We start from the raw sequence: 27,432 nt of genomic DNA on the forward strand, positions 1-27,432 counted from the left end.
TAAAAATTAAGAATAAACTACACTAAATCAAATTACATTACTTTTACCGTAGACAAAAAAACGCAACCCAATTCAAATTCAATTAAAATTTATGATATAGAGTAGAGATTTTCTGGGTAGATTATTTGTTATAAACCGAGTACAGAGTAATGACCTAGTAGCAATGTAAATACAAAATGGGTATCCGCGATCATTGGTTGAAAAATTATAAATAATATTAATTATTAGTTAGGCAATTATAATATACTACTTAGCCAAACACAGAAACACTATTGAGTATTAACATAAAAACATAAAAAATAAAACAAATAAAATTATAACAGGTATTAACAGGTACCCTATCAGTAATTAATAATATTATTTTTATACAATAAAAAGTATTTAAAATAATTGTGTCGTAGGTAGGTATGAGTCCGGTGAGCGAATCCCTCTACCGACTACCAAGTAAGAACCGTGTAAAAATGTAGGTATTACGCCGGTACCGGGTAATGGCCGAGTTTTAAATATGATATCGAGTAATTGCCGGGTACTCAGAACATCTCTAATATAGAGTGTAAATCTAATAATTGTTTATGTAATACTTTAAATAAAGCGGAAAGTATAAAATATTTAGGTATATATTACATTCGATCAACACTTCAAATGGGATATTCACATAAATAACACAATAATGAAACTATTGGAATTGCACTATCTGTTTATTAACGCAAGAAAATTCCTAAATAATCATGCTTTACGTTTGTTATACTTTGCCATGACACAATCTATTCTACAATATGGAGTAACCGCTTGGGGTGGCTTAGGCACTATATATTAGGTATCAATAAAATATTTAGAACTCAAAAAAGTATAATTAAAATAATTTTAAATAAAAAAAAAAAAAATATTATACTAAGGATCTGTTTAATAAATTCAAAGTTTTCACAACACAACAATTATATTACAGAAAGGTCCTATATTCTACCTATACAAATTTAATTTAAACGTAAATACTATAACACATTAACACATGTGACATGTTTAAAAAACAATTTAAAAATCCCTATACTGGTCGTTTATTGAAGTCTAGTTGGTAGTTGTTTTTCACAAGTGGGTTTGAGATTACTGAATGATATTCCTATGCAAATTACTAATAATACGTTTTATAAAATATACAAGCACTCCATTAAATATAATTATGGTTATTTGTTGATAAATAATACTAGTAACTTTCAGCCTACGTAATGTACCAGTATATAATATTAGAATGTAAACTATTTATTCTTTCTCTGTTTCACATTTATAAATATATATAGTCCATTTTTGTTGTTTTTACATAGGTATAAATTTATTGTTATTTATATTTTTATTATTATTTCACTAATTAATAATTACTACTAGATATGTATATTTATGTTTTTTAATTATAGGTACCTAGTCAAATGTATCACAGTTTTTTACGGAAAGATCAACAATATTATAAAATTTATACTTCTTTAATAGTACTCCATTATCACCCATAAGAGATTAACCTCAGTGGTGAGATGGGCCATTTAACTATGTTATTTATGTACACTAAAAATTGTAATTTATTGACCAATAAAATATTATTATTTAATTATTTTTAAAAAAATTAGACAAATAGATACTAGGTATTGGAAATTGAAATTGAAAAGATTAAAAGTATAATAAATACTTTTAAATCTCGAATCTTTTGATTTTGTAAATACCTGCGTATCTTAATATTATCTTATTATAAATCTTATATGTTATCTTATATTATCTTAAATAATACATGAACAGATCAATATTGACATTTTTATTGTGCTTAAATGCTTCATATAATCATATAAAGTAGCATAGTAATAGGTATTTATAGCCGCTAGGTACATAGATTAGATAGATATTCCTACCTAATACCTATTGCCTATTTCGTATATTTTTCACTATACACAGTGTATCACTTTTAAAGGTGTAAAGGCGATTTCAATTTTAATTTTGTTTTTTAATTCATCAATATTTTGAGGTTTCTGTGAATAAACTTTACTTTTTAAATACCCCCACAAAAGTAAAACACCTGCTAATAAATCAGATGAGCGAGATGACCTATGAATATCATTATAATACTACTTTTAGCAGTGTTTGAAAGGAAACGAGTTCCAAAAGGAACGAATTCCTTTTTAAAGAACGGCTCATCGTAGAACATTTTTTATAAAAAAAAAACGAGGAAATAAACATTTTTTTTTTTCAAAGAAAAAAAACGAAATTTTTTGTTCCTTTTGATGAGTTTCAATTTACACAGATATTTAAATAATTGTAATTAAAATAATTTTTTAAAAGTTCACTAAGAAGTTATGAAAGTATATTTTAGTGTACGCTATACAAATTCTCTACTAAATTGCTCCTGTCGAGAGATTTTTTCTACTGGATCCAATATGGTTTTAATGTAATGATCGTCAAATGTTACAGACTAGATGATGAACTATTTGAAAAATTAGTTCTTCTAAAATAGGACAAAATTAGCTTATAGTCTAGTATTATTTATTATATAATATTAATTTAGGTATATTGTTTAAAAATAACGCATAAATGAAAAAAAACTATAGTCAATAATTAATATTATATATCCTTTTTAAACTAAAATAACTAAATAGTAAATTATAAAATAATGTACCTGTACTCTGTGGTATGTATAATTAAAAAGTGAACTCAAAAATAAATAACTTACAACGCTAATTAATTAATTATTATATGAATATTTTTTCTCATTTAACCAGTATTACTATTTCTTAAGTATAAATGTATATATAAAAAACATTGATGTTTAAATGAGAATATTTATTTTCTTTGGAACTAAAATAGAAACTCGTTCATTTTTCAAAGGAACGATTTTTTTTTTTTATGGAACAAGGAATGAAACGAATATCGATAATACAATACGAGTTACAATTCTTTTACAAATTAAACTATATCTAAAAGTTGGAAAACTATTTATTTTTATTTTGTATATAGGTAATTAATAATAAACCAATGTTTTTTTTCAATTAGTTATTACTTAATATTACAACCTGACACCTGTACAAAATATACAATACATAAAATATGAGGAAGAAATCAAGAGTCATTAGTCGCAGTGACGCCATTTGAGTTTTATAATAGGGATGCCAAAATTTAAGCAGACCACTTTTTTTCAAAATAGTAAATACAGATGATATGATGGTTTTTGTGTAAGTCGCTTGTATGGGGCTAAACTCTTCAAGGGTATATTTTAACGAATTCAAATTATTCATTAATAATTTATTTGCCTTTTGGTATAGATTCAAAAATATTTAGTATAGGTACTTATATTTAATCAATGCAATTGCAATTTGTTCCAAATAAAATGAATATATTATAATATTATAATAAATAATAATACAATATTCCATACAAAATACATTAGTTTTTCAAATTAATTATGCTTTATGCTATTCTAGCTTAAATCTTCTAGTTTTTATATTAGAAAATCGATCTACTGCTTCGCCTAAATTTATTTTGTTACCATCTTCTTTTTCTATCGCTATGAGTGCTATTACCATTAAATCACTTAATCGTTTGTCACCCATTGAAGATATAATATTGTACTAAGTGTAACCGTAGGTAATCTGTAATGACACCATAGAAATGTTAGAAATATAGAATCATTCTGAATTACAAGCATAATAATTGTATAATAGAATACCCACATACGCACGTACGTATGTATTATATATTATACTATATAATACTATATACTATACTTAATATTATATGATTATACTATATTTTATTATACCGCATTTATACCTACTACCTAATAACGACAAAAACATTATCTGGAAAGTTGGAAATATCTTTGTTCTATGATCATAGACGTTCATGCTATAATCTAATAAGAATCTAAAAATAATAAATATTATGCGTTATTATTTATTACCTATTTAGATATATAGATACATAATAATATTATATTATACATTTATATGTTATACCTACGCATGCGTAGAATATAGTATTCATAACAATTAATAATATATTTTAATTTTTACTTATAGGCCATCGCCAGCGCGCCGTCGACGCATTGTAAATTTTAATCCAAGCTAATAAGACTTGGAAAAAAATAGAGGAGCCAAAGTATACCCTACGTCCCCCCCCCCCAAATGGCGCCTCAGCATTAGTGGAAATACTGGAAAGTCTACCAGAGACATTCAGATAAGATTTTTAAGATTTTCCCTACATGGTTACATACCTACTTACATCAGTTCTTTTTCAAACGCCCTATTGGAAATTTAAATAATTACTGAATCCTTTGTAGTTTGTATGGTATATTGTAAGTAAGAGTGCAAATGTGGTTAATATAGTGACATATACACATAAAAGCGTACCAAGACATATTTTTTTGCCTACAAAGTAAAAGAAATTTAACTCTTTGTCACTAAAATAGTGCTGAGAGCACCTAAAAAATTGTTACGCCGCTAGGCAACAGTCTCTGTTTCCCCCGATGGGATAGCTATGCACCACTGAATTAATGAAGTTAATGTTAAAATGCAAGTCTTTATAGGTTGAGTCGTTTATAATGTACCAGGGGTCAGAAGTTATTTTTCTAAGAGGCTAAGACATATATCAATTAGAATGCCTGTATGATTTAATATTTGAGGATTTAGCCGAGGTTCATAGTTCTTTACTGTAACCGTAATATCAGATTGATCGTTTAAACGCTATGTAAATCGTACATCTCGTTCTTAGGGAAAGTTTTGAACGGAATAAGAGGGGTCTTAGTAAGTGAATTTGTTAATTAAGCATTTGGTGCTTAACTTTCAGGTGAGGCGCATGTTAAGGAACGAGGATAGTATACCTTGGGTCCTAGGGTATTCTTTTTTAGGTTGATAGGAATTGTAGTGTTGTCAATGTATAAGTTAGATAATATTCAATAAGGCGTAGAATCAGTAAATGTTGCTATATGTGTGTTGCTTTGAAGTACTTAGGTCACCAGTGTATACATTTAGAAACAGTTCTATAGCACTGCCTCGAGAGACATCTACGTTTGCTTTATTATATTATTTATATTACAATATTATTAATATTATATTACTAAATATTATTAATCTTAGTAATTAGGCACTTACAATTAATGTTAGTTCATGTAGATAAGATTTATAAAAGTATAAACCAATGTTATTAATGATAGTTAATGTGATATATTTATAAAACAATACAAATGCAAACAAAATACTATATTTATTTAAAAAATATAATTTTCAATACAATCAATCAAAATATTTCTAAAATCACAGAAACAATTGCCATTACATTTTTCTCCCATTGCGGCTACTAAAATTACGATATAATTAATAAATAAAATAAATATTTCTATAACTAAAAATAAGTTCAAATAAACCTATATTACAAAAGTTGAATTATGATAAAATATTACAGATTTATCTTACACATAAATTAAAGCTAATAACAAAAAAATAACATAAATTAAAAGTACAAAACCATGGAGTGTAAAATGTTATAACTTTCATATGATCACAATTACCGTTTTTAATATTATAAAATTATTTGTTTCTAGTTATTTACTTGTTACTACTAATTAAACTAATAATTTTAGCTAATAGGATATTATGGACTATAGTTTAATGTTTGTGCTAAGCGAGGTTTTGGTTCCCAGAATATCAAATTAATACTTACAATAATATTATTTAATTAATTCAATCACTAATATAATAGGCAATATAAAACTTAAATATACCCAATAAAAACCATTTTACAAAGAAAAATATTCTGATTTTATGGTACAAAAAAAAAAATTCATACAACAATTAATATTTTCTATAAAAAATTCATATGGTATGTAATTATCATTTCTTAATAATTTCTGATAAACTTGATAATACATTACTAATTATAAGAAAGTTATTCTTAAAAAAAAAGTATGAAACATATTAAAAGTACAAATGACTATTAATTTTTTTCCATCATACAACATGCCAAATTTGTATATTGTTTAATCACCACTGAGCACAGGGAAAATAAATCAGTTGAATTGCATATTGACTTAAAGCTTACTATTAGTCTTATGGTGTAGACAGAGGTAAAAATACAATATGTAACATCCTCTTAACATATTGATTATTAATTAATAATTAGATTCAATGACAACAAATATGGTTCAAAATGTAGAGATAAGAAAACTATAACTATATTTTATATTTTATCAGATAAAAATATATCATTTTCCATATAAATTAGAAAACAAAAATGAATAATGATTAAAAGTTAGTTAATAGAAATTTCATAAATAAAATAATATATTTATTAAGGAAAACATAATTACTAATAATTAAAAAACTTTTAAATTTACGTGATTTCATAGTAAATATCTATTACCTAAGCACCAATCATTCATAATACATTATAATAGTTGGAGAAATAACTTTTAATAATCTAAAATTCATTGTTATCAACCTTGAATAATAAGCTCCCAATGTTATTGACCTGTAAAACAAAAATTAAAAACATATTTCTTTAACAAAAAAAAAATAAAAAAATTATAATAATTAAAATTCTCATATTTTATTCTAGTTGATTCTATATTATCTATATTTATTGTGTATGTTGTGTGACTCGAGTATTAATAATTGAAAATATCAAATTTAGAATTTATTATAAAAAAGGTTTTTAATAAATACAACTTACTTTTATCTCCGTCGAGGTTTTAATCTATTAATTAAATTTTGAAGTTTTAAAGCAGGCCCTAATTTAAGTCCCATGTATTTCATCATTGTATCAGAGTTCAATAATAGTAAAGCTTTTCCATCAATTTCCTTAAATAATAATTTTATTTATTTAATATGTTAATATTGGTATAAAGCTTTTAAAAATTTAATCTTAAATAATAAATCTTACATGTTTTCTAAAAAGATCAGCAAATGTATTCAATTGTAAGTCTATACAATTTATATGTTGTATAACATCTTCTACGGACCATTCTGCAGGGTCTACAGGTAATCTTAATGGACCTTCAGTTGGTGTTGTTGAAGATGCAGCTTCCATTTCAGGTTCTGTTGTACATAATTTTTTTGTTACTAATGTTACTTCATCTGGAGTTGAACTTTCTGGTGAACCATGTCGTTTTATACTTTTGCTATCGTTTGTTATTACTTCGTTCACGTCTAAAATAAAAACAATTAGTTTAACAATATAAAACATTTTATATTATTATAACTATTAAATATTATTATTTACTCTTTTCTAGTTTACACTCGGAACAAACATTTAAAGCAGGACTTAACAAATTTTTGCAACATGATAAATCCTCTAACAGAGTTTTGATATAGTCCCAAAATTCATCTGTTTTTTCAATTTTTGGTAATTTAAAAACTCGAGATTTTCCTTCATATGTAGCTGAATATCAAACAAATTGTATAACATTATGATTTTATTATGAATTATAAAAAATTATAATTATTTTTTGACAAAAATTAAAATTTTGTTTTCGTTGAGATGGGGATTATTGAGATTAGTATAGGTTCAGTTAGTTTTTATAAATGCAAACTGGGTTAAGTTTTTTTGAATAGAAGGTTCTATTCGACTCATTAAAAAAAAGTTCTATTATGATGCAGAACTTATTTAATTATAATAAGATTTAAAAACATGTAAATTAAAAAAAAAATTATAATGAATCATCACTTATTTATATAAAAAATTAAAATTAAAAATGATGGCATAAATAGTTTGAACTATATTAGAAATTCATACATAGTTGATTCATGCCTTCTTAAAACACATTATTTTATACCATATAAATTTATTAAAAAGATTAAAAATACTTTTTTTTTTATATTTGGTTAAATTATTATATTATGATTTAATATTAATGAAAAAGATAACATAAGTTGACTACATAACTGATCTAAAAATAAGTGTAGTATATAATTAATATTTGTTGAGTTTACCTGTTATTGTACATGTACTATCACCTTGTTTCTTCATCAATGTTGTAACTGATTGTATATCATGTGCAGTGTTTACTAAATGTTGTATAGTATCTTTTAAAACTTTTTGTACTAATCCCGGCCCTAATTGCTTGGGAAGTTCAAATAATTTAGAAGAATCCATAAATGGACCACACTTGCACTCATGGTTTATAAACACTGAAAATTAAATTGTTTTAATTAATTATAAATAAATCAAATTTATAATTTAATTATAAATAAATCAAATTTATAATTTAATTAAATAAGATTAACAAAAAACTTTTAATACCAGAACATGATTCTTGAATACCAGCTTCAAGATCACTTGCACTATCTGGAGTTAAATTTATAGAATCATTAAAATTGTGTTTCATATTTGCTGAAGATTGTGCACTATTTGGTCTACCTCCTGAATAACGAGATCCTGCAATAGTTGATTTGTTAATTTTTTTACTATAATTCCCAAGTGTAATATTTATTACCTTTGTGACCAGGTGGCTGCAGTGGATGGCCACTTTTTACACACCATCCTACAGGAAATATATCTCTAGAATCATATGAACACCAATAGTCAAATGCACCTCTCCATCCATCAAATGTAACAAATATATTGTTTTTATTAACATCACCTAATACAATTAATACAATATAATTATTTAGTTGATTAATTTTATTAAATATTTAAAAAATAAGTTTACTGATTATAAAGAAGTTAATATAATTAATTAACTTACCAATAGTTGCTACACAAATTAAATGTGGATTTTTTTTATCAACTGCTTCAATTTTTTGACCAACTTTAAATAGATTATCAGTAGGAGTATCTGGTTCAGATTTAAAAGCAGTATCTGGAGAATAGAAAGCTCCATTAAGGGTTTTTACTAGGAACATGGGGAAAAGTGAACCATTCATACGAAAGCCTAAAAATATATTTAAAAATGTATAATCAACTTTCACTAATAATAATAATTAAATACAAATATATAAAATATTATAAATTTACCAAGTGGAGGTTGTAACATTCCACCTTTTTTTTCTGTGTAACCTATGGGTTTTAATTCTGAAGAGTCAACTAATCGCCAAAAATCATTTTTATTATCTCCTCCATCTAGACGAAGACGTATTCTAGGGCCAACAACACCTATGACGGTTGCAATGCACATAGATGTTATGTTCCGTGGATCAACTGCTTCCAATTTCATACTTGGTTTAAATTCATTTTCAGGGGATACTTCATGCTAAATGTAATAATATTTTATTCTAATAAGTTAGATAATAATATATAATTTAAAATTAATTTAAGTTTGATGAAATTATATTTTTTAAACCTAGATAAATTTTTAATAACTAATTACAACCAAAAGTATTGAGGTATAGACATAAAATGCATATAATATATTCAATATACAAGTTCAAGAAAAATCACTCAAGATTTATTAACTTTATTTAACCTGTTTAAAACAATAAGTAGGAGCTGCTGTGCTTGAAGTTTCTTTAAGATAATTATCCCAATCAAATACTGGATTACCATGAGTAGAAAATGGATTTTCCACTTGAACATCTCCAAATACAGCTAAAACATCGAAAAAATATGAAATAATATATTTCAATATTTAACATCAAAATAAAGTTAGTAATTACTACCTAATTATTATTAAAAAACAAGAATAAATTGCTTTTTAGAGAACTTAGTAATGATTATTTTGAATTAAAATATATTTATGTTGCAAACTAATATAATTAAGAAACAAAAAATTATCAATTATTTTTATATAGTAAAGACAAGTCAATATTATATTATGGTCAGTTGGAGAAATAATGAACTGTTTTTATATATATTTAATATTTATATAAAAGGATTAGAATATTAAATGAAAGTTTAAATTGAACATCTTTTAGTTATTAATTAGGTCCTTTAGTTAATATTAAAGGATATTTTTTGTATAAATTAAAAAATGTAATAAAATCAAACTTCAAGTTCAATTAAACTATTAGCTATAACTATAACTTATAAGTATTATATATTTTACTAATTTTGAAATTTAAATAAAATTATGCTCTTTTGTGAGAAGGGAAAGGGGGGAAAATTAGATTTGTGCGGCATGGGCTGGTTAGATCCATATTTACTGAGCCGAAAAAATTCACCAATACGCTCCTATAGGTATTATAATACAAATATACAAATATAAAAGTTCAGTAAGGGTTTTAAAATTAAATATAAGTACTAACTTTTTTTGGTTTGTTCTTTTCTTTGATGTTTATTTAAACAAGCAGTTGAACAAAAGTTTTTTGGTGTAGAATCTTGATTTTCTTGTTTAACTGGAGAGCCTTTAATTATATTATCACAATTTGCACATCCGTTCTAAAGTAATGATAACAGAGTTAAATTTAGTTAAATAAATACAAAGATTTATATTTAGTACTAAAAAATAAAATAAATGTCATAAAAAACTCACATAATTTAACCTGTTGTGTAATTAAGTATCAGTTCTTATTTAAATTGTATAACATAAATAAATAGATTAAGATATTTTAAACAATAATACTAATAAAATACAATCAAATATTATAGTTTAATAATTATAGCTTAAATTATCAAAATTGGTTACTATTATTAAATAACAAAACCTAAAAAAACTTTAAAAAAAAAAATCAAATACAAATTTAAGATAGTCAAGTCTTATGAATATAATTAGCAACTAATCAGTTGATATGACAGCATTATTATGGGTACCTAACTTTAGTTTTATTTTTTACTGTGAATTATTTAAGAAATAAATTTCTAACCATTTTTAATTAACTTAAATTATCTGATTAAAAGGTATAAGAAGTCTTAAGTATGTGTTTTTATACAAGATAAAATTAAATAAATGTGGTTAAGATTAGTAACAGAAAAAAAACCAGTATTTTAATTATATACATCCACATTTGTAACTGAGTTAACAAATATTCTAATGAAAGTAAAATATTTGGGTTGTAAAATATAATTTGAATCTATATTGTACTCAGAAATATTAAATGCTAACAAATGCCATAAATTGAATAAACCTGGAACTTTAAATTGATTGTATATATTGCAGGGTGATTTTTTATTTTTAAATATAAAATTTAAATTACAGAATTTTAATGAATTCATTATTCAAAGAAAAATGGGATGAGTATACTTGATATATTTTTTTAATATACTTAATGGTCAGTATGTACATATTTATTATTTATAACTATATAAAAATGTATTTATGAACTTTAATATTAATTTATATATGATATATGAAACATGAAAACAATAAAAATGTAAATTTATATGTCTCTAATAGTCAAATTTTGAAAACAAAATAAGTCTTTTTAAAAAAAAATGTAATATCTGCCTTAATATTTTAATTTTTAAACTTTTATTTAGTGCACAACACTTACTTTCATGTTATTTCTAGCCTCACTATGGTATAATAATATTTTACTGTTACTCTAAATAGCTAATTAACTAATTTACACATATTATTAAATTATAATAATTACCTTAACATATTCTTTTCGGAATTCTGTAAGACAATTAACAGAACAAAATTCTTTTTTTCCATTTTGTGTAGGTAATACATAATTTAAAGGATGCTTTGAGTCATTGCACATAGTACATGTTGACTTTGCCTTTGGAGGGCGACCTTAAAAAGGTAAAATATTAACTAATTAGAAGATTTGTTTTGTATGTATAGGTAAAAATGTAAGATCTGATTAAAATTGAGTCTTATAATAATGTAATTTTAAGCAGACTTCTATTATATTCAATTTCAAACTATAGATTCACTTTTAGGTTAAAATAAGTTAAATTGAATTTTCTTAGAGAAAAAAATAACTCAGTATGTTTACTTGATATATTTAACACTTATTAGTTATTACAAATTAGTAAAATATAGTTGAAACATACCTCTCATCTTGTTGGTTTGCATAAGTATAGAATTAAGTCCAAATAAGTTCTTAATTTTCTATTTTAACCTAGAATATAAAAAATTAACAATAATAAATTGTTACCTAAAGATTTAATATAAATAATAATTAATATAATTGTTATAATTTGGTATCCTTTAATAAAATTAAAATTAATTTATATATAATAAGTGTTCTCTATTTTAATTTTATAATACAACTACTACAAAATCATTTTCATAGTTTAGTTAAAATAGATTACTGATAACAAAAATTCAGGTACTTACTCAATTTTTTTTATTATGTTATATAAAAGATACTAAATGAACACCTAAACTATTTGCCAAACTTATTTAATGTATATAGCTATTTATAATAATATAAATGTATATATTCATAGTAGTATAAGTATTATAATTTATAAGTAGTAATCAACTATTGACAAATTTAATTAATATCAAAAACTTGATATTTGATAATAGACATCATGTTTCACGACTAAGAATTAAAGAATTTAAAATTTAAAAAAAAATTAAGTAAATAAAAGTCATATCCAGATGGCTGTAATTCGTTCGTTAATTATTAATTAATTAATCGATAAAATAAATGCAATAAATAAATTAAACTTACTTTAAATTTACTTGTATAAAAGTTTTGAAGTAGAACAACTAAACAGTAAACTAGGACAATAGTTTTTAAAAGTTGATTAGATAAATAGCATTATCGGCTTTTTAAGAGTCTAAAGAAAAAACGTCAACAAAAGAACTTAGTCCGCCATTGGCCGGATATTAAAGATAACATTGGCTTACAAAATGCAAAGTTTACATAACAGTAGTATCTACAACCATGGTTAATTTTTAAATAAAAATTTCATGGAACATAGTTGATACTCATAGTATCATGGGGCAGTTTTTCCCACGAGATAATAGTATGAACTTTAAACCAAGCTTTATAATAAGCTTTAAATCTAAACCTTAAACACCATTTAAAATCATCCAGATAAATAATATACCGGTGCCCACGCGCCATTGACTACAGTACCCGGAATATACGAGGCTAGTTTTTAAGCTACGATAGCAAACTAGCTAATAGCTATTCCTAGAGAGCCTATCCTGGTTTGGAAGAAGCTAGCTTTAAAAAAATAGAACACAATCCTATAAAATTAGCCTGGCTTGACATGCTAGCTTACTAGAATATTCACTAGCTTTCTAACTACAAAACAAAGCTAGCTCTGTTTACATGAGGCTAAAATTACTAGTTTTCTAGCTTACTATATAGTATTAGCCTCGTGTATTCTGAGCACACAGTGGCGTATACAAGGGGGTGACATGGGGGTCAGATCCCTCCCTTGGGTTTTTTTTTGCTTATATTATGCAGTATGTACTAATGCACTACAATGTAATATTTTGTGATATTATGATCTATCGAGGTTTTATTTAATTATTTTTTAATTTTATTTTATTTGTAGCAAAGTAATGTTTTTTTAGTTGAAATGGTCAATGATGAGTGACAATTATGATTATTCTTTGTTATAGCTTATCTTATTATTTATAGACAATACTTTATATAAAATATGTTATTATGTATGTAGGCTCGACTAAAAAGGCTATGCTTCCACTGTGAGTCTGTGTTTTAAATGTTATCAGATATATTATCGTTTCTATGAGAATCGACTAATGACATCATTATCGCTACGGGTTTAGTTCATCGCGTTTACAATATACATAGACACTTACGAGAATGTTGAAAATGTATTTGTTACTGGAACGACAAAATGGCCTAAAACTTATGCCAGTTTACAAAAATATTTAATTAGGTACAACATTACAGCGAAATTTTAGACTAACTAGCAAAAAAAAAGAAATTTAAAAAACTAGATTTGTTAATTTAATTATTATTATTGTGTTTAATGTAAATTTTGAATCAATTCAAATTATATTTATTGTTCCTCATTTGTTCCTATATTTTGCTACCAAGTCTTGGGAAGGTAGGGGGTTTTTCAATTTTCCTCTCTCATTTAGCTTTTTTTTTTTTTTTGATCCCCTCTTTCAGGAATCATGTCTACGCCACTGTGGGCACTGAGCATAGCAGATTTAATCCGTGATGAGGATAGACGATGCCGGATGGTATGACATACAATGTTAGTGACGTTAGGGTAACTACTCATAAATAGAAAACGAGCTGCCCTGTATAGTTACCCCTATACGACTAGTGACTAAAATTGTAAAAGTAAGAAATGTATCATGCCTATAGGAATCTGCATGGAAATTCGTTTTTTTCTAAATTTTAAAATTTTTTTTCGTTAAAATTGTAATTTTTTTCTTATTAATAATAATATAGTATACAGAGCCCAACTTAAGGGGGGCTAGGGAGGCTGCAGCCCGGGCCCAGGGTACCTGTTGATGTTTAATTGAGTTTATCTTTACATACATTTTATTGATCAGTTTTGTATCATTACTACAATGACAATTGGTACATTAGTTGTTAGTATTCCGTCGACTGTCGTGATGTTAAATTATTAAATTAGTTTTTAGTCGAGTTTCGTTATTTTTCCAGGGTTTTTTCTGATGCATTTGAAAATTACTGTACATTTTTTACTTTTGACTCTCCAAAGTACCAACTAGATGAATTTTCCTTTTCAAAGAGGGGCTGAAGTTAAAAATCAAAGCATTATTACTACTCCGAAACGTGATGATAGACACAAAAAAAAAAAAAAATATAAAAAAATAAACACACTACATTGTAGAATCAATACATTCATCACTCCGTTCAGAATCTAAAAAAAAGGGTACACGAAAAATGGCAATAAATCCTTAATATACAACACCATGAATATATATATAATGTTTATGACCATCACATTATCAGTATTATCACTTTATCAGGATTTACATTTTTAGATTAAATCAGTTAAATCAGTAGTACCAACAAATATTGTGATTTGACAAACACTGTTATTTTAAGTTTGGGAATAGGTTGTATTGAATGATCATTGTTTTGAGGTTACTTTTGAGTTGGATTGACATTTTTAATAATTTCACATTCACTTATTATTCATATTAAGTTTCGTACTGTAAGTTTGTAATTAACTTCAAATTCGGACAATATGTAAGTAAATTTAGATTTTATTATACAAATAAGTATAGAATTATTATGTTATCCACATTTATTTGTATAATAAAATGTATTCTCTTGGTGTTTTTGTTTTTAATGTAACATTACTGAATCTTTCAGTAGAACCATGTGTCGAGTTGTTTACTTATTTTTAATTTGTGAAAACTATACATGTCATTTTATGTTTCTCTTTAGACTCATTCACGATGTCGGCCGATCTCAGCTGGATGATAATCAGGAACAGTAATGCGTTTTTGTCTAAGAAAACTAACATTAAGAAACCATTCAGCAAAGTATGTTGAAATTCAGTTATCTATTTAAATTTAATATATTTTATTATTTTTAAAATATGGCTTAACTTGCAAAATTATTTTAGGAACCAATGAATTTGACAAACTTGGCCTCAAAACGTTACAATGGTCTTGTACACGATAACAGTATTGGTGTGGAATCTGCTCCTAATAACAAAGGTTTCACTGTCATTACTAAAAAGCGCAAGTTGGCAGTGAGTATTCAATGATTATGAATTGTTATGTTAATACTATAGTTGGTGATAATGTCTTGTATAGTGGATTCCATCCAATGTGGGCACTAGTTAATATGGGAAAAAATGTCTGGTCCTAATACAAATGTATATTAACAACGTTAAAAAAACCGTGTAATATGGACACTTAATTCTGTTAATCTGGGCAATTTTTATTTTATCACAGTGTTAGATACACATATGTATTTAGAAATGACTAATTTCATCAGGTTTCGCCATATCTATAAGACATGTTTATCAAAAGTATTTATAAGCATAACCATTTATACCTTAAAACCACTTTCTGCATATTAGTACCAAAAATGGTACAGACAAGTTTTTCATAGTTTCTATTGTTGAAAATAAAAGTTACAATGTTACTGCATATACGGCCAGATTCGGCACAAAAAGGCAAACAATTTTGATGTAAGGTACATTAACCTAGCGGTAAAATTGTGAACTTCAAATGATAAATAAACAACTGAAAATATTATTGTTGTGCTAAGTGAAAAACTATCCACTTTATGTTATTATAACAATAATAATTTGGTACTAATGATACTAACGATCATAAAAAAAATATTAACTTATAGTACTTTTTATCTGGAATTTATTAAAAATAATATAGATTTTTATGTTTAATACTTATTGAAATATATCATAAACTAATTTTGGGTCCATACTAACCCTTAATCAACTTTTAGTGGTAGTTGCACTTGAATATTTTTTCCACCATCCTGGTGTTTTTCTACAATAAGTACATTTTTTTGGAAAAAAAAATAAAAATTCACGCAGAAAGGGATTTTTGTTGACTTTTTAATATGATCATTTTTTTTAACTAATTCCAGTTAATGTGGGCAAACAGGGCAGATCCCAACGTGCTTACATTAAGCGGAATCTACTATATTTTCTTAAGTAAATTTGGTATGTAATATACTATTAAGTAGGGCTCAGAACTTGATGCACTAAAAAAGTACTAAATATGTACTTATATTTTATTTTTTTACTCAAAAATATTTTATAAAATATTATAAACCCGAAAAAAATAAAACAATAAAAATAATTCTGATTTTTAATTTTCAATCTTAATTAAAAAAAAAAAAATAAAAAAATACGATACAAGAATATCTAATATCTTAATATTGATGTATTTATTTTTTTTATTTACAAATTTTTATAGTAAATCTTCATAAATCAAAATATGCTTTAAAAAATTGTAAAATCAAGTAAGAAATATGCTCTTTAGTCTAAAAATCACTAAATATTCTGCAGGTATATGAACTATAAACTTTTAATATGTATTTCGTAGTGTTTTAGAATGAATTTCTAGCTCACTTTGCAATAAATCTAACGGTTCAAGAAAAAACATGCAAATGCAACAACTTCCGAGCCCTACTAATAAGTTATTGGTTAATACTTTCTAATTATTGGGGGGAATTCCAAGTTTATTGTAAGAGCAACAATGTCTTATCATTATGATTATTTAATACCTTAAGATTTTGATTTTTATAAATGTATAGAACACAATTTCTATTAAATAAGGTTTATCTATTAATGTTATTTATTTTGATTAAACAAATATTTTAATACATTATACCAACAATTAAGTGATGAATAAAGCTTCACCAACTCTGAAATAAATTGAAGTTAATATATTTTAAATCTGATAAACTGTTGGTATATTTCAATACATTTTTCTTTTTGTATAACAAATTGTATGTCATGTTCCCCTATTAACATAGGCTATGTATATGTATTAGAGTAAGTGCCAAATTTTTATTCCTAAAAAAACTAAAAGACAAATCATAATTTTTATTGTAACTTAGAAAATATATACATAATCTTGTTTATAGCTTAGTCAAAAATGTTTATTCTACTCTTTGTGGATGGACATAAGAGTTGTTGGTGGTTACCATGAGAGCAGATAATGTACATCTTAGATGTGTGAACATGATTTTTTGTTTTTGCTAGGTGTTTCTCGTATGATCATGTTAAAAATTTGGCAAAACTTTTGTTATTCTATCATATCTTTGTACTGATTATAAAAGTTTACAGTAAAAACACTAACTAGAATTTAATTATTTTTGTTAGTTGATATTTTTAGATATAAATAAGTAATATGTGATACAGGATTAATGGCTCACACTTATCAACTTGTAATAAATATTATTTTTTATAATTTTAATTAATATTCATTTATTTTAGTAGTTGAAGGATTAAAATTGTTCCCAATTGATGAATATAGCTTCACCAACTCTGATATTTTTATGAAGTGAATAACTGTATAACTGATGGGTATTAAATATTGCTTTTTTATGCTTTTAAAATATATTTTATATTTCTATTAAGAAACTAGATATAATTTGTTTATCATTGCCTGTATTGTATAGTATATGGGCAAAGGTTTTTGTGAAGTAATTTAAAATGACTTAGAGTATCCTAAATTTGAAATGAAATTAAACCCTAATTTTTTATATTACTTTAGACTAGATGTTTATTTTTTATTCACTCTCACAATATATAATTAGTTCTTTCATTATTTTTTAGAATAAACCAGGAAAGTCTCTGGTTAAAGTTAACTTTACTAGTGGTCCAAGAAGATCATTGTTCAAGTTGCGGAAATATTTGCTTGGAAACAACTACAGAAAAGACCTTATTCAAGTACTAAAAAATCACTGATGTTAGATAATTAACAATTAAATTTATTTATGATTGATGTTTTAGGCTTCTTTGAGAAGGGCCAGTGCCATTTTGGAATCACAAAAACGAGCTTCGTTGACCCTAAAGAAGTTGGGTAAAAGCAAGAAACCTGATGCTTAATATTTTTAAATATATATATTTTTTTTTGACTTAATGTACAGTGTATTTTCTTCTTATCCTCATTTTATTACTATCCTGTCTTTGTTCTGCAAAACGGACAATGACCTAACCTTAAGATTTCAACTTCATATTCATCTGAATGAAACATCTGAAAAATAATTATTATGTTATAAATATTTAATATAATAAATATATATATATATACACACACACCTTAAAACAATTTTGACAGTTTGTCACAGAAAATCCTGGTAACACGTTTCTGTAATATTTAAATTTTAACGGTTTTGGCCATTTACAAACTATAATACTAGTAGTGCTCATTGATTGTAAAATAGTTTTGTTAACTTTTATGGGTTGATAAGTTTTTTCTTTATTCTAGATAAAAAAAAAAAGTCAAGCATAATAATAATTATAATTATATATGGTTATACAACAGTTAAAAAATAATATAAAATAAGGATGACTTAATGAACTATAAATATTGATAAATGATTATCATAGAAGTACTTCACGTTTTTACCTCAAAATTCATAAGTTTGTATGTGAATGGATCAACTAAATGATCTTGATTTTCTTCATCTAAAATAAACTTATCTACATTATAAGGTTTTTCTTCAGATTCTTTTGGTTTATGTTCATCATAAGAATTTTGTATTAGTTTTAATGCTTCATTGTCTGATATATTATCTTCCAATTGGAATTCAATTAATGGTAAAATTTCTAATAAAAACGTTAAATTATTTGTTTTGAATTGACATCAGTTACTTATTTAAACTGCTAATTTATTTACTATATTATCACTTAGTGTTAAAATTGAAAAATCAAGTTTCATAATGAATCAATTTAAGTAAACAATCCCTTATACTATAATACAAACCAAATTTTATGTATGAAAATATAAACTTATGGTTGCATGTGATACAAGTTTGAACAACTGGAGAATTATAAGTCAAGCAACGATAACACATTGATAAAAGATCTTCATTGTCATGAAATGGTTTTGCACGAATACTCAGTGAAGCTAGATCTACATAGTCCTTGATTAATAAAATAAAATAAATATATTTCAATTTCACATTTTTAATTAAAATAAATTATTATACTTGATATTCAGGAGGAATCCTCAGCTGTTGTAATTTTGTCAAAATTTGTCTTGCTAATTTAAATGCTCTCATGGTAAGAGCTTGTTTTGAAAATGAATATAATATTGCACTAAAAAAATTAACAGTTAACTAAAATATTTGATTCGTAATCACTAATTTATGAGTGACCATTTAGTAAATTTAAGTAAAATTTTTATGGAAGTTTTCAAATATTCAAAGTTTATTACTTGATTAATATATAACTTGATATTGTTTTATTAAAAATAAATAACTTACAATTTTGAAACACCTTTTAGATGTATATTTTTTGTTTCATTTATAAGAAACCGTGATATATTGAATAAAGTTTCTGGTTGATATGACATAAAAGGATCCTCCTGTAAATCAAAAGTGCAGAAAATAACAATGGGTTTTGTGTATATTAAAGAAACAAGCATCCAAAAAATGAAAGATCATGATCAAATTTATATTATTTTATAATTTAATTATGTATGCACCCATGAGGGAAATACTACAAAAACATGTGAAATATATATTTTATTTTAGTAAAAAAAAAATGTTTTTTTTTTCATCTAGAAATGGCTCATGGTAGAGAATGATAATGATAATTAATTATTTATTAATATGGGCTATAGCTATTATTATAACTTAGAGTAATAATATAATACCGTAAGTCAGTAGTTCCCATTTAGTATGATGTCATGGACCCCTACCAATAACTTAAATTGGTCCGGGGACCCCTTATTTCTAAATATTTTAAATACTTATTTTTCAATTTTGTTTAATTATGAAAATTATAAACATTTATAATACATTTATTGTTGATCTTTTTATGCGATAATCGAGTTCAATAGAGATAGTTCAAAACTTTTCAAAATACCTAAAATTTCAAATTAAAACAAATTTAATAATTTTACTAAAATAAGATAAAAATATCACTTCAGTACAACACACAATTAAAGATATATCTACACAACCACGGACTCCTTAACATCAACACAAGGACGCCTGGGGGTCTGGGGACCACCAATTGGGAACCACTGCCATAAGTAACATAATTAACAATTAAATATAATTGTCATTTTAAGGAAATTATATATATATAATAAATTATTTATAACATCATTACTATTTTGATATATACAAATTTAGTACTTATTTAAATATTAATTTCTATTATTAACGTTTAAAACTAATTTTCTGTAAAATGGTATGAATAAAAGTATGAGTACTTAACAATAAATAGGGCTTAATGATTTGTACAAACCATATAACGGTGAATAGCATTGTACGCATAATATATTGAAGCATACTTGTCATATAAATTGTATTGGTTTATCATTTTGTCCGAGTTATCATTACTGAAATAAATAACTTTTTGCTAAGCATAATAATGTCTTTTCATTTAATAAGTAAATGATAGCATTTACCTATTTGAAGCAATATTTAAATATTGTCTACTTAATAACCAATAATAATGACCAGCATCTTGAAAACGTTGTTCATCAACAGCATTTTCAGTTAACATCTGTAATACTTGAAAGGCACGTTCTGGTCGACCACCTTTAAGAAAAGCTAAAAAAGAAAAAGAAAAAATACAATAGAAAAACAAAAACACAAAACTATAAATTAAATACCCTTTTGTGCTTCAACAAATTTATCATTTTCTGCCAACCATTCAGCATATGGTAAATATACTAGAGGAGCAAACATTGGATTTTTTTCAACTAGGGCAAAAGCTTGATCCCAATTATGAGCTTCTACATGCAAAGATACCATGTCAGGGCCCATATCCTTGCCCAATTTAGAATATATTTCAACAGCACTTTCTGTATCACCTAGTTTACGAAGTTCATCACCAATTCTACTTAGAACTACTTCTTCAGCTTTGTCAGAATGACGTCCAAGTTCTAATAACCTATAAAAATGTAAAATATATTAAATAGTTATTTGTTTTTCCACATAGTTAAATTATATACAAAATCATGAGTTTCCCCATATGATTCTAATTATCTATATAAATAGATTAATCAATAATAACTACTTATAAATCTTTAAAAATTCAAACTTCAATTTTTTCAGTTCTTTTATTCCCTAGAATGCTAGAAATAAATCTATATTTGAACTAATTGAGAAAAATTAATATTTACTTAATATAAAATATAATTAATGAACAATAAATACAAAATTACATATGTGTCCAACAGTTATGAACCATAATATCAATAGCACGGTCAAATTCTTCAGCTGAAATATATAGTTCTGCTGCTACTTTATGTTCATCAATGCTCATTGCCCATTCTGCACGTTTAATAAGTAGTTCTTTATTTTCACCAGCAGTATTTGATCCAATAAATTCCTAAGAATCAGTTAATTAATTTATCATGTATTATAGAAATTATTATATAAAAAATAAAAAAATAAATGTATAATACTTGTGCTAAATCGAACATTTTCAAATCAGTAAACATGGTGAAAGCTTTATGTTCAAAACCCCATACTTGATAAATTCTAGCAGCTTCTTTAAACTTCCCTTCATAGGCAAGTACATCAGCTAGTAGACAGTGCTTATCTTTATCATTGTGTGATCCTTTTTCCTTTTAAATATTTTCAATTATACTCATATAGATGTCAATAGTATAGTTTTTATATATATACAATGGCGGCTCGTGATAGTTTAGCACAGGAGTGTGTTGAAAAAATTAAAGAACTATAATACATCATATAAAATTAAACACGTCGTTGCCGTCTAATTTGAGCGACAGTATTCGCCGCACATAATAAGCTTCTACAGCCGCCGCGCCGTCGTGATGATATTATTACTCGTATAATATTATTAAACCTACAGTTTATATGAGAAACCGGTATTTTTATTATTTTTAAGCTGCAACGTTACATAGGTATATATAGCTATTCATATACCTGTATAATAACATCGCAAGTTCGTAACAATATTTTAATAAATTATGAAATAATTTTAATAATAATTAAAAAATATATACTTAATTATTAATTTGTTAATATAAATACTATATACAATATACTAAAATATGTACCAATTTATTTTGTAAATATATTTGTACTATAAATTGTTCATTTCTGTAGGGAGTGCAACCGCACCATCGCACATATGCACGAGCCGCCACTGTAAATATATAATATTTTTAAAATGTTGTCATAACACTTATCATGTCTAACCTCTACAACTATATTTTAGATTTAATAATTTGAAGCATAATAGTATAAATAATTAGAATTTTTATAAGTCTATAAGCTGATTATTTGGTTACAAATTTAAAAGGTCTCTTCTTTGTCAATTAATTAGTTTTATCCAGAAGCTGATTAATAAAAACTATTAGTTTAAAATTCAATATGCATATATTATTAAAAAAGTATTATGCTACTAATGATAAAATCAAAAATGTAGGCTGTTGTTTAAAAATGAAATTTTATGAGCTCATAACATTTTTTCTATATTGACACTAGAATTTTTTTTAGGCATTTCAAAAAAACAAAACTTAGAAAAATCAAAAATTTGAATTGTCTATAAATAGCTTAAAAAAACTCAAAAATATTTTAAAAATTTAATCGCAAATAGAAAACGATAAAATAAACATTTGTTGAAAATTTCAAGTATTTACAATGATTTGTTTTTGAGTTATAGCAAAATAAAAAAATAGATTTTGTTATAAACTGCTTATGCATAAAATTTCCCGTTTTTCCATTACTTTTTTAAGGTTTTTCCTGACACTTTTGTAAACTACTGAAAATTTTTGACTTTTGACCCACCAAAAGTACAAACCAGATTCAATTTCCTTCTTAAAGAGGGACTCAAGTAAAAAAAAAAGCACTATTCAACTCAAAAACATGATATCAAACACAAAAAAAAAAACAACATACATCAATGTAAAATCAATACATTCATTACTCTGTTCACTGTTCAGAATCTAAAATGTGTTACAAACTTACTTCATATAGTGCGATTAGCTCCAAGTACTTAAATTCTTTTATATTAGCAAAAGCTTTCTTGGCAATTGAGAGTTCAAAATTTTCTAAGGCTTCTCGAGCTAATATTTTCCAATCAGTATCAGTGACATTAAGACAGGCAATTTGATATGCTTTGCTAAAAAATAAATAAATAAATTAATATAATTTTTATTATACATATTTATAAACAATTTTTACATACTTAAAATATTTTTTCTCTAAACATTGATATAATGGAACTGATAATGCCACTTCAATAACAGATACTATAGAATCATTTAGAGAAAATATTCTAGAACCCCACATGCCTATTACATGTCCCTAAAATATTGAAGCATTTTATTACATCATATATAAATGTGGTTTATACTAAAAATTAATTTATTACTATAATACGTTGTTGATGAGCTGGAAATTCATTAACTTTGATGTTAAATATATGTTTACCCGAAAAACATGCCATATCAGAAAATTTTGAATTCCAAACCACACTTGTAATATCAGACTCCTAAATTACATAACATGTAGTTTTAAGTTACAAAATTTTACATTAGATGATTTACTTGAAAAAGAAGCTTTTTTGATTTCATATCAAAAAATGAACACTTGTTTTCATCATCAACAATAGCCGCTTTGTCCATTGATATATTCACATCAAAACAACGAACGCTTTTAGTAACATTAAATAATTGCTGTACTACTAAACTATTAACATGTAACATTAAAACCTATAAATATTATAGCTTTAGTATTTAATTGATTTAATAAAACAGAATTAAAAAATACTTGTCCATTATGTAATCCAACTAAAATTTGTTCTTTGCCTGGAGAACCTCCAATAACTTTTAAATATTTCACAACAGAATTCATGGTCCATTCACGTTCGTATATACCAGCTAGTGATAAACATTGAAGTCTTGTTTCCTAAAAATGTAAATTAGAAACAAATTAAAATTTTATTTTTCTAAAAAGTGCTTAAATCTCCTTACTTGACACAAAACTAAATTATTTGAACAAACTACTAGTAGATTACAAATAGCATTTTCAGCCATTTTTTCTTTGATCCTGTAATGCATTTCAGATGTTTGATTTACAGATTCATATACTACAACTTTAGATGGTAATTGAACCTAAATAAAATTATTAAGAATAAAGAGTATATACTTCAAAATGTATTGAATGATATTGAAATATAATAAAATTTAACTTACAGCCAATCGATCTTTATAAATTGCAATTTTTTTAACCAAATCTCTGCATTTTATTCGTACTTTTTTGTTAGTACTAAATCTTGAACAACAACATCTGTCATGTTTTCTCTAACAAATAATAAAAAAATTTAATTAATAATAAAAAATGTACATATTTAAACAAAAGCATTATCTTGTTAGTGAGTGAAAATCCATAAAATAATGAAATAATCAGCAGTGCTATTTATTTGAATAATAATAGGTGATTTCAATTACATCAAAGTAATTAATTTAAGAACTTATGTACCATAACCTTATAAATTTATTTTGTGTAACTGTGAAGTTACAATTGTAACTTTAATACCTGTATGCATATTTTTCTTGATAAAGTCCATGTATTACACTGAACTCGATTTTGTAATAAGCTAATGTTCCATCTTGACAACCTAACGCCTATTAATATAGATAGATATAACTTATATTTAAGTGTCAATACTAAATATAACATAACAACTACATTTAAGAAGTAACTCAAAGAGCAAAAAAATTTGGAAATTGTAAACATTTTTAAATTATTTAAGTAAATATTAATGCAAAGAGGTAAATGTATGTTTTTAAACATTAATCAATAGAAACCTTTTCAGTCATTATATTAAAATATTAAATATAAACAATATATATAACATAGATATGAGACACAAATATTGTGTCTTAGACCTGAATACAAACAAAATTTGTATTTTTAATTTTAAGTTGAAGCTATTTATTCAGTAAATAATTTTGTCAATACAATATATAAGAAAAACGTTTAAGAATATTTTAGTTACTTGATGAAATCTTAAAAATGCATTACAAATCCTTGTTTATATCATTTCTTATTATAAATAAAAATTGTTATCAAATTAATTGTTTATTTAAAGAAACTTACAAGAAATTTTGAACGTGGATGCACAGAAGATGCCCAAATCCAACTGTGTTTATCTTCAAATTCACTCAGCTTTATTCCTTCAAAAGAAAATATACCACATTTTCCTTTACAACCACCAATTAATAAATAGGAATCATTACACATGGTTTTAATTGTTAAAGCTTCTAAGTGTATATTTTTATTCTTTAAAATCTACAACAATATTTTGGATATTTTTAGTTATTTATTAAGTGAATATTGATTAATTAATTACTTCAGAACCATTTTTATTATAAAATGATAATTTTTGTCCCCAATCAGCAATGCATAAAATTTCATCTTCATTATATCTGTAACATGCATAAATATAATTAACACAAATTTAATGCGAAAATGATTCATTTCAATAAGTACCTAGATGATAACCATGTAATTGCCCAAACCGATTGTCCATCAGATAGCTCAATATTTGCAACTTCTTCTCCACTTCGATTACGTAAGGAAATACATCCATTATCATATCCAAGTGCTAATGATTGACCATCTGTTGACCAGGCACATGTATTTATTTTAAACAAGATTTTATATTTTTGAACTGATTTTTGTTCTAAGGAATATAAACCAAATTCCATAGAACTGCAACTCGCTAAGTGATGAGTAATTGAATTAAAATCCATACACTGGACTGTGTCATTGTGGCTGAATAAAAATATATAAAAATTCAGTAACCATTAGGAAAATAATTTTTACTGATTACTTGTATTTTCCCACTGGTTCAAATTTAGATGACCAGAGAATAACTGTTTTATCTGCCGAGCCTGAAGCAAATAGTTTACCATTTTTAGCATTTGTTAAACAAATAATGTTTTCTTTGTGTCCTAAAAGTAAAAATATTTGTGTTATGATAAATAATACATTTTAGTTTTGTAGTATAGCTATAAGTACTTAGTCTATAATTTTAAATTTTGCTAACTACATATTGATAAAAAAAAATATAAACATGGTACTAAAACAAAAAGTATAAAATTAAATGTAAGTGAATTATTACACAACATATTATAAAATTATGATACAAAATACAATGCCTAAGTGATATACATTTACCTTTTAAAGTATGTAGAAGATGTCCATCAATGGATCGGTAAATAAGAACATCATGACCTGCTGTTACAAGTAATTGGGAACCATCAACACTGAAGCAAATACTGTAAATACTATATATATATATATATAAAAAAAAAATCATTAGCAGTATTTTGTTTGGTACTCATTTAAAATCTACAATATTTTATACATAAAAATATAAACTTAAAGCTAAAAGTTATTATTTATAAAGAATTGTTTTATACTTGTTATTTAAACAATAGTTAAAACCACCAAATCAAAGTTAACTTTCAATTTTAATAATAAATTAATTATCTATTAATATTTATGTTAATATAGGAAGAATAAAAATAATACCATTGTTGAATTTTATCTTTATCTTGTATTTTATGAAGCCAAATGGGAATACAATGCATCGTTAACTAAAAAACAAATTGTATAACCGTTAATAACTAATGTGAGTAACAAAACTAATTCGACAAAAGAAACAACACTAACTTATAAGTGTACTACATATACATATACTTCCTATGTTAATGTTTGTTGAAAAATATTATTTATATAAATTAATGGCAAAAATGATTTCTAACACATCACAAGTGTATGTTTACTGTTTAATAACTGAATTTAGAAGATATGCTTAAAATTAAAAATTTGAAAAGCTGATGGTATTTAAAAATACTAAATTACGAGATTCAGAGATTGGTCAATAGTTATTAAATATTATTGAATACAAATTACAAATTTAAAATTTTGAATAATTTAATTTATCTACAACCAT

The 27,432-nt window shown here is 24.9% G+C and overlaps 3 protein-coding genes across 4 annotated transcripts; 1 reads left to right on the forward strand and 2 right to left on the reverse strand.

The window, feature by feature from the left end:
* Positions 1-6,339: 6,339 nt before the first annotated feature.
* On the reverse strand, positions 6,340-12,678 carry LOC113551900 (polycomb protein Scm). 2 transcript variants are annotated; one of them, XM_026954466.1, is made up of 14 exons: positions 12,531-12,678; positions 11,902-11,969; positions 11,496-11,638; positions 10,209-10,341; positions 9,431-9,552; positions 8,983-9,217; positions 8,714-8,899; positions 8,462-8,608; positions 8,269-8,403; positions 7,959-8,156; positions 7,249-7,407; positions 6,910-7,175; positions 6,700-6,827; positions 6,340-6,498 (listed from the first exon to the last, which is right to left on the reverse strand). In XM_026954466.1, exons 2-13 carry the CDS (start codon positions 11,921-11,923, stop codon positions 6,702-6,704), a joined length of 1,872 nt encoding a protein of 623 aa, XP_026810267.1. In that variant the 5' UTR covers positions 11,924-11,969; positions 12,531-12,678; the 3' UTR covers positions 6,340-6,498; positions 6,700-6,701. The 2 variants fall into 2 exon arrangements, with proteins under 2 accessions (XP_026810267.1, XP_026810268.1); XM_026954467.1 differs by lacking the exon at positions 12,531-12,678 and adding an exon at positions 12,188-12,313.
* Positions 12,679-14,875: 2,197 nt separating this feature from the next.
* Positions 14,876-18,391, forward strand: LOC113555260 (60S ribosomal protein L28). Its single transcript, XM_026959665.1, has 5 exons — positions 14,876-15,008; positions 15,210-15,307; positions 15,391-15,519; positions 18,085-18,198; positions 18,262-18,391. The coding sequence occupies exons 2-5, from the start codon at positions 15,221-15,223 to the stop codon at positions 18,355-18,357; spliced, it is 426 nt and encodes a 141-aa protein (XP_026815466.1). The 5' UTR covers positions 14,876-15,008; positions 15,210-15,220; the 3' UTR covers positions 18,358-18,391.
* On the reverse strand, positions 18,354-27,378 carry LOC113555259 (intraflagellar transport protein 122 homolog). Its single transcript, XM_026959664.1, is given in 27 exon segments — positions 18,354-18,505; positions 18,571-18,735; positions 18,881-19,080; positions 19,238-19,397; positions 19,464-19,572; positions 19,740-19,840; positions 20,731-20,824; positions 20,894-21,038; positions 21,101-21,381; positions 21,656-21,822; positions 21,899-22,060; positions 23,433-23,586; positions 23,653-23,771; positions 23,839-23,958; positions 24,014-24,178; positions 24,237-24,374; positions 24,440-24,580; positions 24,662-24,732; positions 24,735-24,769; positions 25,005-25,093; positions 25,569-25,760; positions 25,822-25,897; positions 25,962-26,246; positions 26,305-26,425; positions 26,652-26,761; positions 27,009-27,073; positions 27,150-27,378. Coding segments are annotated over 26 exon segments (3,537 nt in total). The 5' UTR covers positions 27,068-27,073; positions 27,150-27,378; the 3' UTR covers positions 18,354-18,427.
* Between the last annotated feature and the right edge of the window lie 54 nt (positions 27,379-27,432).

The sequence above is a fragment of the Rhopalosiphum maidis genome, chromosome 2, assembly GCF_003676215.2.
Source record: "Rhopalosiphum maidis isolate BTI-1 chromosome 2, ASM367621v3, whole genome shotgun sequence".
Lineage (NCBI taxonomy): Eukaryota > Metazoa > Arthropoda > Insecta > Hemiptera > Aphididae > Rhopalosiphum > Rhopalosiphum maidis.

Coding starts and splice junctions, on each gene's coding strand:
- LOC113551900 (XM_026954466.1), bottom strand. CDS start 11,923: ATGCAAACCAACAAGATGAGAG. Junction 11,639..11,901: donor GCAAACCAACAAGATGAGAG/GTATGTTTCAAC, acceptor TACCTTTTTAAG/GTCGCCCTCCAAAGGCAAAG. Junction 9,553..10,208: donor AAAAGAACAAACCAAAAAAA/GTTAGTACTTAT, acceptor TCGATGTTTTAG/CTGTATTTGGAGATGTTCAA.
- LOC113555260 (XM_026959665.1), top strand. CDS start 15,221: ATGTCGGCCGATCTCAGCTGGATGATAATCAGGAACAGTAATGCGTTT. Junction 15,308..15,390: donor TTAAGAAACCATTCAGCAAA/GTATGTTGAAAT, acceptor AAATTATTTTAG/GAACCAATGAATTTGACAAA. Junction 15,520..18,084: donor CTAAAAAGCGCAAGTTGGCA/GTGAGTATTCAA, acceptor ATTATTTTTTAG/AATAAACCAGGAAAGTCTCT.